A 15936-nucleotide genomic window follows, 5' to 3' on the forward strand; every position below is an offset into this window, starting at 1 on the left:
TCTAAAAGTTCAAGTCAACAGAAATTAGCATGATAAATATATAATCCGAGTCATCAAAGTTGAGTTAATCAAAATTATCCCGTCAAACCTGAGATTGAAGTCATTAATTGAAATAACTCAATAAAAAAAATAACAAAGAAAGTCAAAAAATCCATTTTAAAAAAAATTCAATGCCAACCCATGTTAACTTTTCAAACTCGTGACTCATTTTATTATACTAGAAGCATCATATTTGAAAAAACCATGAAACTTCATTTTCAATTAATCAAATATCAAATAATAAAATTGGAAAAAAGAACTTCAATTATACAAAAGAACTAAAAAAATAGCAATTAAAAGAATAAGGTTTAAAATTAAAATACAAAACAAATTTTATCTTTGATTGAATAGGTGAAATTGAAAAGAAAAAACAATTTAACAAATGATCCAAAAAATAATCAAAAGAATAAGAATCAAAATTGAAATAAGAAATATAAATAATTTCATAATTGAATTATGAAATTGAAAAGAAATTCAATTTAACATAAAGCTCAAAATAGAAAAAAAAAACACATCACAAGTTCGGATTAAAGGATGAAATTGAAAAGAAAAAATAAAATTTTACTAAAGAGTTAAGAATAAAAACTAAATATTAAAAGAATGAGAACCGAAATAAAAATCCCAATAGAAATCTTGCATGGCTAGCACGAATGAGAGAGAAAATAGAAAAAAAAAAAAAAAAAGAGTATTGGACAAACCATGCTATCACCAACCACACACACCACTAAAAAATGAAGAGGACACTAAGATGCTTCCAATAATAATGTAAAAGAGATAATTTGGTCGTCAGGAGGTGCCTCATGTGCCACTTGAAGGGCACAAATACCTCCCACGGATTAGTGAATGCATGACACCTTTCACATGGTGACTTATGCTATGTACACTACAACCACTTTTGTATTTTCTATATTTGATGGAAGAGCAAATTGCCCCTTAGATGATATAATAATAATAATAAAAAAACATTGTGAAAATATAAAAAAAAACCCCTTTTTCAATGTTAATTTTTTTTTAACACTTTCAAAGGCATTTTAGTTGTTTCAATATTTGTTTTATTTTTTTAATATTTAGTAAAATATCAAATTATCTCTCAACTTATTTCATAATTATAAAAAAATCATTTGGGGGAAATTTTTGGTTGTTATAACTTTTAATATGATTTTTAAAATATATAAAAAATATTTTTCTTCTATCTATATAATAATAACTAATATGATTTATAGCAAAAACGTAAACATCTTGGTCATTTTTTTTTAAAGCCTTCACACTGTTCTAGTAAACCGTACAAATGGTTTAAATGTTTTTACAAAGATAATTAGATTTTTTTAATTTTAAAATTTTTGACTTCATGGTGAAGGAGACGTACAATCTCTAGTTTTTTAAATTAAAACTTCACAACCAACATCCCAAAAACATGACAGCACAACATATCTTTCATTGCTTCAGAGAATTGATGCCTATGGGTGTAGTAAATTACTACTTAATTTACTTTATTCTCCTTATTCCTTCTAAAATGTAACTGTACAATATGTTGAATATTCAAGAAAACTCCTCATATATAAACGAAGCATTGTTGGACCAAAGAAAGTAAATGTAGGCACACTGTCATGTAAAATGTGAACAAGGATCATGACGATGTATGTTTAAATTAATATAGATTCATAAGAGATTAAATAAATGTTATATATATATATATATATTGGCTTTAATTTTTCTTATGCAACTCATGATATGATATAGTGCGGGGCAATTATATATTAGTAAACTAGATTTAAATGAATATGTGAAAAGAGCATTGAAACAAAGATTAATGCAATTCTAAACTATAAACAAAAACGACGAAAACAAGTTGGAAAGGAAAGAAAACAGTATATCTTAAAAACAAAATATAAGAGGATGAATTGAAAGAATAAATAATTGAAGGTAGGAAAAGAAAATACCAAATATAAGATGTATGTTTTTTCATGAAGCTGAAACTATTTTGAACCTTGGTTTATTTGAGTATCTCTAACATATATATATATATATATATATATATATATATATATATATATGTTATTAATAATTTTTCTACTATAATTTTTTTAATTGTGTAGAAATTAACTTAATGTGCCTTGGTGGACATGACAAATCCAAAAATAAGCTATATGAAAATTAAAAATATAATTTGATTTAAAATAAATATTTATGATTAAATGTTTTTATATAAATATTGAGATGATAATGTATTGGATTGATTTGAATTAATTTGTCAATTTACATGCCTGTTTATAAGACTATGATAATTCTACAAAAAATACATCAAAATAAATTATGAAACTCAATTTTTAATAAATTCAATTTAAAAAAAATAAAATCAGAAAAAATTCAATTAAAAAGAGACAAAAAATAACTTGAGTTAACCTACCAAACTTGTGACTCGGATCATGTGACTAGAATAACCCAATAAAAATCAAATTAAAATTAATTATAAAACTCAATTCTTAATCAACTAAATATTAAAAAAATAAAATTAAAAAAACATTCGATTAAAAACAAACTTGGGTTAACACGTCAAATTCATGACTCGAGTCATAAGATAGGGACAATCTCATAGATAGCAACCCAAATATAATTCATAATCAATCGAATATTGAAGAATAAAAAAAACCAACTAGAAAAAAAATTAAAAAAAAAAAACTCAAATTAACTGAATTATCTCGTCAAACTACAATCTAAGTCATGAGGCTAAGATAATTTTATAAAAAAAATAAATTAAAAAAATTATGAAACTCAATCTTTAATAAACTTAATGCTGAATAGTGAAATTAAATCTAAAAAAAACATAAAAATAATAATAATAATAAAATAAAACAAAATACTATTCAAGTAAATAGGATTTTATGAAGAGGTGCACAGTACAACCCCCATCTCTTTTTTGTATATATTTTTTAACTAGTTTGTTTGTTTGTTTATACTACATTACGAGGGATAAAATTACCTTTAAATACAATAAGAATATTCCGTACTTATGGAATCCTTTGGCATTAAACTTGAAAAAATATATTCGTTTTAACTTCCTTTTCAATTAAGATAAGTTTTATTTTATTAATGTATCTTTTCTTTATCTTAATGAAAACAAAGTTTTTAACTAAAATCATTTTTTATGTTAAAAAAAATATTTTATGATTGCAAAACCAATTCTAATAAAAATATCAAAATAATATATTCATATTTTATATGTAATTGAAAGCTAAAAATATCATGAATATAAAAAATCATGTAAACAATCTATTTAGAAATTTAAGAATAAAAATAATTTGAATTGAAATTTTATAAACAATTTATTATTGGTAATTTTATTTTATATTAAATACATAATAATAAAAAAATACCCACATCACATACACCTCAACTAATTGAACTGCGACATATAATTATTATAAAATAATTAAAAAATATATATTAAGATAGTTAACTTTTTGTATTAAAAAGTAAATCACAATACCTCTGGATTCATTTAGAGTGTTTAGGTAATAATTATCGTAAATTGATATAGAAATTTTACTTTATTATTCTTCACTCGTAAAAAAACATAAATATAATTGGTTTGAAATAACTGTAACTTAAATAATTTTTCTATAAAATTGAGTTAAGATTTTTATTTAATCAAAAGTTAGATTTTTTAACTCTACTTGTGAATTCTAACTTATACTATATCTATTTTTTTATTTTTAAAAAAAACTATTTAAAGTATTTTTTATAAGACATAATTCTTAATTTAAAATCATCTAAACTTATTTTTGTCGTAAATCGTTTATGAAAAACAAAGTTTAAATTATTTCTCAAAATCAGAAATTATTTTTCGCAAGTTATTGTAAAACAACCTCTCAATCGTTTATAGTATTAGCCTTTCGAAGGCATGATCTTGTCCGCAATTTTCCCATCCAAAGCAATGACCATATCCTAAGCTGTCATGTTTATTCTAAAATCGAAAAATATAATCTATCCAGACAGTGTTAATTATTATGTAATGTCCAAGCCGTCATGCTGGATTCAAATGTGTCCTTTGTCTAGTACTGCCCATCACGTTGCTTTCTTATAGTGCAGCAAGCGTATTTATTTTAGTTTTTATGATTGTGATTGTAATTAAATATAATTTATTTATGAATAAAATTTAATCAAAAAAAGTTAATTTTTTTTGTTTTTTAGTAAGTTCTACGTTCAAATCTCAACCTCCACCTCTAAGTCAAACACTTTCAAACCAATTATAACTATGACCCAAAACCACAACCAATCATTGTCAAATCCCACTATGGGTTTGCCTCGAAACAACCAGACAAGATTAAGCTTAACATTCCCGAGCCAGATGTCACCAAACCAAATTATGATTCTAGACCAAAGCCAGAACCAGGCAAAGGGTATGATTCAAAACCACACCTTGACAAACCGATCGTTCCCAAACCACAAACTTGTTAAGCCAAATTATGGTTATGATCCAAAAGCAGATGTTCCCACACCAAAACCCAGCTACGGGTATGACTCAAAACCAAAGCCTGAGAGGCATTGAAGGTCTTGTCCTCTGCAAACAGGGTTTTAATTATACCCCTATTAAAGGTAATTTCTATACCCATTTGTTCTTCTCTGAGAGCTAATGAATTCGATACGATGATTTGTTTGCTTGTGTTATTATTGCTATGGATGCTGCTACGGCTTCAATCATACAGCTTGGATCAAAGTGTTTCTGTTATAATTTCCTTACAAGAGTTATTTTTATACGTGTGTAGGAGCTGTGATAAGAATAGCCTGTACTATTATGGACCAGTACGGGTACAGGAAAACCCCTTTCCCCTGTTTAACTGAAGCAGCCAATGCAAAGGGTTACTAAAATTCTCCCAAATTTACCATGTTTAAATAGTTTTGAGAGTTTTGTTTCTCTGTCCTCCAGTCGTATCATGTTTCAATTCCAATGTATGCATTTATAATATCACAGTAATCAATTTCTATTTACAGAAAGGGTGTTTATTCCACGTTCTTGCCACGTGTTTTCTGTCTTTTAATCCCTTTTCTCCAAGCGAAATAAATAAGAAAAGTATACATTTAATTTAAAAAACCGCAAAGCTCAAACTAACAAGGAGCTAACCGGGGTAAACAGTATCATCCATACAAATTTAGAGCATTGAAGATTTTGAAGTAAGAAGAACATGGGATAAGATCCAATCCATCCAAACCGAAAAAAAAATAAAAATTACAGGTTAATACGGATTGAAAAGATTTCTCTATTTTTCTAAGAGTGTGTTTGGTATTGCGGTAGCGGTTATGGTTGTGGTTTAAAAAAAATTGTTTTATAAAAAGTACTTTTAGTTGAGGTTGGTTTGAAAAAATAGGTGTTTGGTTAAAACTGTGGTTGAAATTGAGGTTGAAGAAAAAATAGTTTTAATGTGTTTGGTTAAGAATGCTTTTGAAATTGAGGTTATAAAATAATTTTAAAAAATATATATTAATATTGATGGTTTTTAATTTAAATATTATGGATTTAACTATTGCTATTACATCATGAAATAAATCACACTTTATATAAAAAAAATTACTTTAACAAAAAACTATCTACAATTTCATTACATACAAAATTCATCCGACAAGAACTACAAAATTAGATAAAATATTATCAAAAATAAAATTAAGATTACAGTACGAGTAAATTTAATTCACCTTAAAATAATTTTAATAAAAAAAAAAATTGTTGTTCACGTTCATGTGAACAGTGCAAGTGAAATTAATTAAGTGTACTGGTTTTAAAAAAAAAAAAAAAAACCTATTCACCGAACAGTGGAGGCATGCTCCACTGTTCACTGAACAGTGGATGCATGCCTCCATTGTTTAAAAAAAAAAAAAAATTGTGTAGTGAACAGTGGAGCCATGCTCCACTGTTCACTACAGTAGCAACATTTCACCAGGCAAAAAGCAGGCAGGAGCTGCTTCTCATTTTCTGGCGTTTCAAACGCAGTAACACGTGGGACCCAGTGAATAGTAACGCGTGTTCATGTGTTACCAAACAACTTGTAGCTTCAAGTCGCAGGAAACGTGGACGCCACCACGTTGCCAAACAGTTTCTTAGTATCTAATTGCAGGGAGCTTTAATCCTTGTATATTTTCAAGGAACACACACCAAAAAAAAAGATTGCAGAGGGTCAAATGTTAGGTCTTTTATCAGGTCCTGTTCACTCTGGTTTTCTTAATTTTTATGCTTCCAAATGAGAGAACTCGTATAATTTAATCACGTAATACTTTTTCCATGCCTATTTTATTAACAAGAATTAATAAAACATTGGTTTAGCAGTTAAGACATCATTATATTTATACAAAGATAAAAATACAAGTTCAATTTTTATGAAACATATTGTTGGGAAAGGCAATTACAAACATTAAACGAGATTAGATTCACCCTTAAAAAAAATGTGAGGATATTTAGGTTAGCACAAAAAAAAGTTTTATCAACAAGAAAAATAATTTGTTTAATTATACCAAAAAAATATAATTTAATTAAAATAATGTAATATTAGTATTGCTGAAAGGATTATTGTTTTCTTTAACGAAGCTTATACATGGATTAAATAAATGTATGGGATCCATGATTCAAAAATGAATATGAGAATTGTGATTTTAACTAAATATATGCACAATTTTGATTAAAATACAGAATTTTTTTTCTTTAAAGACAAAACATTGTATACCTTGATTTCTTTTAATTTAGAAAATTTTTGCATGTTATTTGAGTAGAAATTTGTTATAAAAACTCTTGGTAAATCATTTTCCGATTTGCACACACAAAAAAAGAAAAGAAAAGATAGAGTTGCTAAGATAGAAATTATTCTGTCTTACTCTAGAAATGTTAAGCATTTATTTCGGGAAAGAAAGGCTACGATAACTCAAGAGAGGCGCCGATCGCTCAGCAATTCAAGTGAAAGGACGAAATTGTCCGTCGATCTTTCCTTTAATCATGCACTCATTCTGTAACTACAAAAAAGAAAAGCTGATATTGTCTCAAAGACATTAAATCTTTGAGATCTGATGTATATATTATTTGAGATTTGGAGATATTCCACGCTTTTACCTGTCTTCGGACAACAGTTTTATTTTTGTCTTTCGTCTCTTTTTTTGGGTGCCGAGGAAGACAGAACAAAGAGGCTAAGAGCCCGTTTGGCATTGCTGCCAAACAGGCGTTTTGACAAAATTCAAAAATTTTTTTTTTTGAATTGAGTTACGGTTGTACTTTTTGGATCGTTTTGAGATATCAAAAATAATTTAAAAAATGAAAAACATCATTTGCATGTATTTACTGCCAAACACGCTCTAAGTCGCAAAGGCCACACTCATGCAGTTCCCTAGCAGCAGATCAAGCAAACCCGGTTGGCATGGCAAAACCAAGAAGCCCAATCTAGCCTAAAATAAAGCCCAGCCAAAAAAAAGAAAATGTAAACTGAAAACCATAGCCCAACATGATCCAAATCAAGCAAAGCGAACAACACCAAGAAGCCCAACCGAGCCTAGGAGAGAGGGGAGAAAGAGAAGGGAAGAAGAGAAAAAAAAGGGAAAAAAGAAGAAGGAATAACCTAATCAGGCAATAGTTGGGTCCTCTAGCACAATAAAAAAAAATGAAGGAAAGAAAAGAGAGTAGAAAGAAAAGAGAAGGAGAGAGAAAGAAAAAAATAAAGAAGCTCAATGGTACTATTTAGACCCAATGGCCTAACTAGAAAAAAGAAAAAAGAAGAGTCTAGGTTATATCTCAATGAGTTGATTAGGATAGATAAGGTTAAAAAAAGAGATTGCACACCTAGTTTTATAATAACTAAAAGTCCTAACTAGTTTTTTAGAAATTTTTGGGTAAAAAATTGGTTATACTGAAGGAAAGAAAAAAATAACCCTAAAATATTTTATTTAAGGTAAATTGTTTCATGTTTGTTTTTAATAATAAAATATACTTATTATACTTATACATTTGAGTATTATAATGTAAGGTACTAATTTGAAATTTAGGCCTGATAAAAGAGTTAAATCCTCACTTTTGAAATACGAACTTTGAACTTGAGAAAATTAACAATAATTACTTTAAGACTTTTTTTATATATATATTTTTCAAAATTAGCCTAAAGGCCATTATTTGCTTTGATGGGTCTATGTGGGTTACATTAACCCACGTCAGATTCACTTACCGTAAAAGGGATACATGGCCTAGTCTAGAAAACAACTAAACAAACATTACACATATTTAAAATTAAAATTTAATAAACAATAAATGTGGACATATAAATTATTTACAAACCAGGGTCCAAATGTCTAATATACATAATGTTTTTTTTTTATATATATATATATATATATATATATATATTGTCACTTCAAAGGCGACTCCAATAATAGGATGACAGTTTACTGGATAATGAGAGTTGTGGTTCAAAAGGATACTTTCTAGAGCACCACTTTTAGCTCAAAGATCCAATTTTTTTCTAAAAAAATCATATATATTTTGAAAACAAAGTAGTGTATCAATATCTTTTAACTTCCAAGGGATAAGAATTGTTTAAGGATTACACCCAAAGTTGATTCTTAGATAAAAAATAATAATAATTAATACATTTTTTTCCAATCTTATTTGAATATCTATTTGTTTTCTTTTCCTCATTTGTATGATATTTCATCTTTCTTGTTCTTTTTTTGCCTATCAATTTGCTCTTTATTTATTTTTTGTTTTATTTTTAAATTTTTATGATTTTAAAAATATATATGTTGGAAATGGGAACAAAATGGGTTATAATATACCATAGTCCACCATACGACGAGATTACCTTAAAGAATTAGTAGGGAGCCATTGCCATACCATTAGCCAAAGAAAGACTAATTTTCGGAGGGAACCTGAACCCTTAGAATTAACTTCCACTTCGGGAATGAGCTACCAATACCATGATGAGAAGGAATTATGGTATGCACAGATTAGAAAATCTCTATAATACTGCTCACCACGTATTTCGTGAAGGCAATTTGAAGTTCCTTTGAATTGCCAATACAATATTCCTTCCCTAACGTGCACCAAAGTTTCTCACACGTATCTTTTCTTTTATTTTTTTTTAATCTCGAACTAGAAAAACAAATGTGAAGCATCCTTTCTATAAAATGCCTTCCTAGCGACCAGCCTCCCTCATCAATAATCAGAAATTTCGAACATCTTTCTTCGTGCTTTGCATTGCAATGGCTCTAACCCGTGTTTTCTTCGCAGCCTCTATCCTTCTTCTGTCATCCTCGGTCATTACTTCTGCTAATGATTATAGTTATGACTCGAAGACAGACACTGTTAAACCTGGTTATCACCCAAAATCAGACGCAAATTATGATAACACCCCGAAACCAGACCTCCCCAAGTCTACATTAACCATGCCAAAATCAGACAACGAAAAATCAAATTATGGGTATGATTCAATCCCAGAAGCTCCACTCCCCATTGGGATTGAAGGTCTTGTTCTTTGCAAATCAGGCTCTACTTATATTCCCATTAAAGGTAATCTCTCTGCACCCAATATATTTTTATGCTCTGTTACATTACAGCTTTTATATTTAAAGTTACTTGATTCCGACTGTGTGCATGGAGAGTTCTCATTTATTTAAAATAGTATTGTATCTGAATTTCATGAACTGGACATTAGCATCACTCTGGTGACAATAAATCATCTTGTTTTTCTTACAAAAAGTGAGGCAAAGGTTATCCACCTTAAATTATCTTTTATCATGTGCAGGAGCTCTGGTAAGGATAGCATGTATGGCTGTGGACACGAACGGATACGAGACAACACCTTTCTCATGCTTGACTGGGGCAACTGATGCAAACGGTTACTATTACAAACCATTGCCTGCTTTTGGACTTGGTGATTTGAAGGTCACAGAATGCAAGGCCTACCTTGAAAGCTCTCCATTGGAGACCTGCAAAATCCCAACAGATGTCAACAATGGCATGAGCGGTGCCCTTCTTTCTTCTTACCACATCCTCAGTAGCAAAAACATTAAATTGTATTCTATGAGAACTTTCTTCTACACCTCCGAAACAACACCAACTCCTGCCGGCGGTTATTAAATTTCTTCTTGGTTTACCTTATTTTTTATTTTTCATACTTTTGGGATGGGAATTTGATTGCATTCTTATTGTTTATTTAGTTTAATTTATTTTGATTGTCTTGATTTATTGCTCATTATATATATTTGGATTTTAAGATTGTAATAAACTTGGTTCTTTATACATCAAGAAGTTAAAGAACTTGTTCTTTTTTATTTCTTTGTAGATAAGCAGCCTTGCAATAATTTTAATTTGAGTTCAGTTGCACCAGTCAATGGACTTTTGTGAAAAAAAGGTTTGCGGAAAGCCTAAACTTATACTGAACGCCTCGTTATTATAGCTTTGTAAGTGGACCTTTTCTTCTCTAAGAATAAAAAGGTCTATGAATTTTATTAAAGAAGTTAAAAGTGCATGTTCATTTCAATCTTTTGTGCCGCGTTACAAAACGATTGAATCATTAGGTGTCCTTTCTTTCTCTATTTCTTGTCTTTTTATCCTATGCATAAGATATTTCAAATATATATATATATATATAATATATATATATATATATATATATATATAGAGAGAGAGAGAGAGAGATAGAAGGATTTCAAGAAAAAAAAATTGTATTGAAAGCCTAATCCTATTAAAAAAAAAAAACTCACATGTATACACTCATATTTTACTTTGAATTTATATAATGAAATGATCATTTTACTATTTTTAAATAAAATTTATTAATTTACTTTGGGGTAATATGATATTTAATTTACTCATGGTTTATTGGTTATTATCAAATTAATCGGGAAAAATTGGTCTTCACATTTTTTTTTCCACAATAAAACAACTTATTTATCCTTAAAAGCAAAAAGTATAAAATTGTCTTTAGGGTTTTTTTAGCTTTTTTATTATTCTAAGCATAATAAAATGACTTAATTATCCTTATAATCATAAAATTATTAAAATAACATCAATGGGCTTTTTCATCTTTTCATTAATTTTTTGTTTGTTATAATCATATTGAATAAGGAGCAATTTAGTATTTTAATTATATAAAATAATATTTTTTAAACGTGCAAGGCACGCACTAGCAAGACAAGGCACTAGCCAACAAATAAAAGTCACCAACACCTTTCAGGCGGAGCATGTGAGCTTTTCAAGTGGCTAAAAATGTTCAACCATCATGTCATCTGAAGGGTTGAGTGATAACACATCCAATAAGGTCGCATATATAACGTTATAAACAATAGTTCAACGATGATGAAATCGTTTTCTTCTCCCTTTTTTTCTATGTTCTTTTATTGGGATTCACATTGGTCTGGCCAAAATAAAAAAAAGTTTTCCTCTTATTTTTATTTTAATTGTGATCCTTATTTTTTTCATTTCTATTTAATTGTTTTGAATCCTTGTTTTGATTTTTTTTTTTCCAATTTCATCACTTACCATTTGGTTTTATTTGATTTTTATATCAAATATAATCCTCATTCTTTCGATTGTTATTTTTTTAATTTTCTTTACTTAGTTGAATTTATTTTTCAATTTATCCCTCAATATTATTTTTAATTATTATTTATTTTTTTTTGGATCCTTTTTTGAAATTGAATTTACTTTTTTAATTTTATCCTTCAATATTGGAATGGTTGAGAATTGGGCTTCGTAACGTTTTAGTACGGTGATACTAGTTTCATGACTCAGGTCACAGGTTTGAAATGTTAACCCATATTGATATTAGTCTCTCTCTCTCTCTCTCTCTCTCTCTCTCTCTCTCTCTCTCTCTCTCTCTCCACATTGATTTTCTTTGTTAATTATATTATTCAGTATTGAGTTTATTGAAGATTGAGATTTTTTTAATTTGCTTTCTATGGGGATAACTTAACCTCACGAGCTGGATTATGAATTTGCCCTGCTAACTTGGATCGGCTCGGAACTTTTACATAATTTTGTTTTTAAGTTATTTTTATTCTCATTCTTTTAATTGATTTTTTTTTTGGATTTGGATTTATTTTTTATTTTTTTTTTTCAATTTCATAATTCAATATTGGATTGATTGAGAATTGAATTTTATAATTTTTTTCGATGCAATGATCCTAGTCTCATGACCCAGATCATGAGTATGAAATGTTAACATGGATTGTGATTTGTATTTTTTTTTATATCAATCTTTTTTTTTATTTCATCCTTTAACACTAAGTTTTTTGAATATTCAACTTCTTTATTATTAATGTTTTTGCTTTCTGTGATGATAATTTAGCCTCAAAACTGGCGTTATGATTTTGTCATATTAACTTAGTTTGACTTGGGGCTTTTACATTATTTTATTTTACTTTAGTTTTATATCAAATTTGGTCCTCATCCTTTTTAATTGCTATTTTTGTTTGGTTTGGATAATATTTTTTTTATCCTATAATATTTGATTATTAATAAATAAACTTCATAATTTTTATCTAAATGGTAATTCTAATCTCATGCCTCAAATCAATATTATAAAATATTAACCTGAATTGACATTGATATATTTACTATATAATTAAATTAAATCATCTTAGTAGACCCAATATGGTCTATGACTCGAGCCATATATTTTTTTATGCTTTAAAACACATTGGTAACATTTGAATATATTTTATTAAGTTACAAAAAAAATCAACTTAGCCGACAACAAAACACTAGCTACCTATCTAGTACCATCCAAAATAACTCCATATTATAATTGCCTCTACTATCTTAGCTCTCGTACATCCAAAATGTCCTATTTCAGAGGAGGCCAAAATAATCCATGTCTTTCTCTTTTGGTATATAAAATAAGTTTTTAAATAAAATATTTGTATATTTGATATGAAACATTGATGATTATTGGGAAAATAAATATTTTTTAACAATTTTGTTTGGTTTAGTAATTATTTATTTATTTATTTATTTTTATTTTCCTATTAACTATCATTTTTTTTTCTATTTTTTTTATTTAAAGATAATATCTTTTTTTAATTTTTATTTTCCTATTCAATATTAATATCCTTTTGGTATTGTCTAGTTTATATATATATATATATATATATATATAAGGGTTGAAATAGCCTTTTGATAAGTAAGACCTTGATAAATAAAAATTACATATTTTAAGTCTCTTCCCATGATTATGGTGTTCTTGGTTGTTGATAGTTTCGACTTATAATAAATTTTGTTATTCTTTTTTTTCCTATTTTGTTAGTTGATATCAAAGTCCAATGATTCTTAGCAGTTAGCTAGCTATTGTGTTTTGTTATTAGAAATCCTAGTGGTGGGATAAATGATAAAGTGACCCACACAAAGGTGTTAGGAACCCATGATAGGGTTGCTCATGCATAAAAAGATCATTAGTTTTCTAATTGAGGAGATTTTGCTCAAAAAATGTTATGTTAAATGTATTTTGTTTGTGTATATGCTTGCAGCTAATTAGTTGGTTACACATGGCTCTAACTTTGTTCATATAAACTTATATTTATGATTAATAAAGACTTTCTTTATCTTTAATATTTATTTATATTTGATCAATGAGTTTAGAGTAAAAATAAAATTCATGAAACAAAACTATTTTGTAAATAAAATTATAAAGTGATTATAATTATGAGATTCCTATTGTTTTAAAGTATTGTTCCTAAACGTTTATAATAATTGATGTATTAAGATTGAACATTAATTAGGGATGTTAAGTCCAATACATATTATGTTTTATTTTAAATTTTTTTTTATGAAATGAAACAATTTTTCTTATGACATATACACCGAACTAACCTATATGAGAATTTTATATGAAAAAATTATATGTGTATATGAAAAAACTCATGTGATAGTTGTAAAAGTGATGCAAAACTAGAGGGTAAGAACCTTATAACCCACATTTAAGAAAGAACAAACTCAAGAAAGCTAGAATCATATTTGGATGATAAAAGCTCAACACAATGATTACTTGAATTGAGGTACCAAAACTATTGGAATAAAACCCCTCCTAACAATTATAAAAAATCATGAACAAGAAGTATAAAAAAAATATCATAAAGAGACTTATTATTTGATAAGTTAATACAGTTCAATAAAGAATAAAAAAGTATAAGTTTTGCTCATACAAATAAATATTATTTTGAAACCAAAGTGATGTAAACTTTATGGTCACGTGGTCACGCAACTCATAATTAAGACTAAAATATGATCCTAGAATATTGAAAGAGATCTGATAGGAGAATGACACAAAGAAAACCTATCACAAAGAATATAAGAATCACTCTTACACATAAGTTGAAAATTTAGAATGATATTACTTAATGACTACCAAATTTTAGACTTACAAAGAGTTTAAATAGTTTTATAAAATAACCCTAATGAATCTACCTATATAGATTAAATTAGATCACTTACAAAATTGACCAAAACCCTGCACTAATAAGTCCAAAAAAATGATCTAAGTAAGCTTAGATCTTAGTTGAAAACCAAGTACTAATTAAGCTTAAACATGAAAAAATAAAATAAAAATAACAAATCTGACACATAAACTAAAGTTGTTGCACCTAATTAAACAAAATAATATAAGATAAACAAATTTTCTAGTTCAAATAACGTCATGAATGAAATTTTCATCATGGAAGCACCAGGGTCTTTGTTGCCAGCTTTAGATATCCAAAATAAGCTAGGAAATTGATTTTAAAGTTACCTCCCTTCCTTGCTTGTCTAAAATAATTAATTGAAGCTTTAAAGAACAATCTCAAAACATGAAAACCCTTATTGCCTTTCTTTAACCTTCCTTGTAGAATTAGGAAAATCCCAAAAAAAAGCTAACCAATCTGTCATTAAATACCACCAGCTCTTCATTTATTGTGTAGTTAGGATGAATAAAAAATCATTGTAGGAAAAAGATTTTGAAACACTAATGAATCCTTACCACTTTTGGAGATTATGTAGTAGTTCATCAAAAATCCTTGTAGAACTATAAAATTTTCAAAACAAGCTATCACATCCTTGTAGGAAAATGATCCTTGTTAAATAGGAAGTCCACAAGTCAAAATAAAGTAAATAAAAAAAATTATTTAACCTATTCTAACATATATCCCAAGACCTTTCTGAATTTCAATTGACCTGAAATGTTACCCTAACATGGAAAAATACCTCCGGAATCTTTTGGTAAAGTTTTAGATTGATCCAACACTTTGATTTGAAGTTATGCTTAATAACATAAAACTGGACAATAGAAAATTTACATCAAAATTTGAATCTGACCTTGCTTGGATTGTATTATTTTCTCTTTTCAAGATGATTCATCCTTGAATCACCAATAAGTATAGTGGACAATTCTTTATAATTTTCTATAATTATAATATTTATTGTCTTTAATAATTTTAACTTATGATAAATTATGTTATCCTTTATTCTCAATTGTGCCAAACCTTCACACAGACATATACATATAACTATAGTGATTAAAACCAAGAGTATGGACCAATATGATGAATTTATGCAATAATTTTTTTAGGTGTTTACAATATGAATATTCTTAAGGTATTTTTTTCTATATTAATATTAAGTTTTTGTTGCTGGGTCTTAAATAAACTATCCATATTCTAACTCCTATATTTATAAAAAAAAGTTATTCTTTTAGCTCATTCATAATGATTTCAATCATAAATTTCCAATCATAAATAATAAATGTGAAATATTAAATTCATTTACTAAATACATTAAACCTCTAAAATCTCTTATATTTGGTCATGTTTGAATGTTTGGCCAGATATATATTCACTTACTAAATGTATATTTAGTATGTTGTATGATATTATAGTTGATTTTGTTGTATGGGATATCTTGAT

At 27.5% G+C, this 15936-nt stretch overlaps 1 protein-coding gene across 1 annotated transcript; it reads left to right on the top strand.

Moving 5' to 3' along the window:
• Window positions 1-9264: 9264 nt before the first annotated feature.
• Window positions 9265-10203, top strand: LOC118046821 (protein SEED AND ROOT HAIR PROTECTIVE PROTEIN). Its single transcript, XM_035055864.2, has 2 exons — window positions 9265-9571; window positions 9807-10203. The coding sequence occupies exons 1-2, from the start codon at window positions 9265-9267 to the stop codon at window positions 10139-10141; spliced, it is 642 nt and encodes a 213-aa protein (XP_034911755.1). The 3' UTR covers window positions 10142-10203.
• Window positions 10204-15936: the final 5733 nt, after the last annotated feature.

This window comes from Populus alba, chromosome 2 (assembly GCF_005239225.2).
Source record: "Populus alba chromosome 2, ASM523922v2, whole genome shotgun sequence".
Classification (NCBI taxonomy): Eukaryota; Viridiplantae; Streptophyta; class Magnoliopsida; order Malpighiales; family Salicaceae; genus Populus; species Populus alba.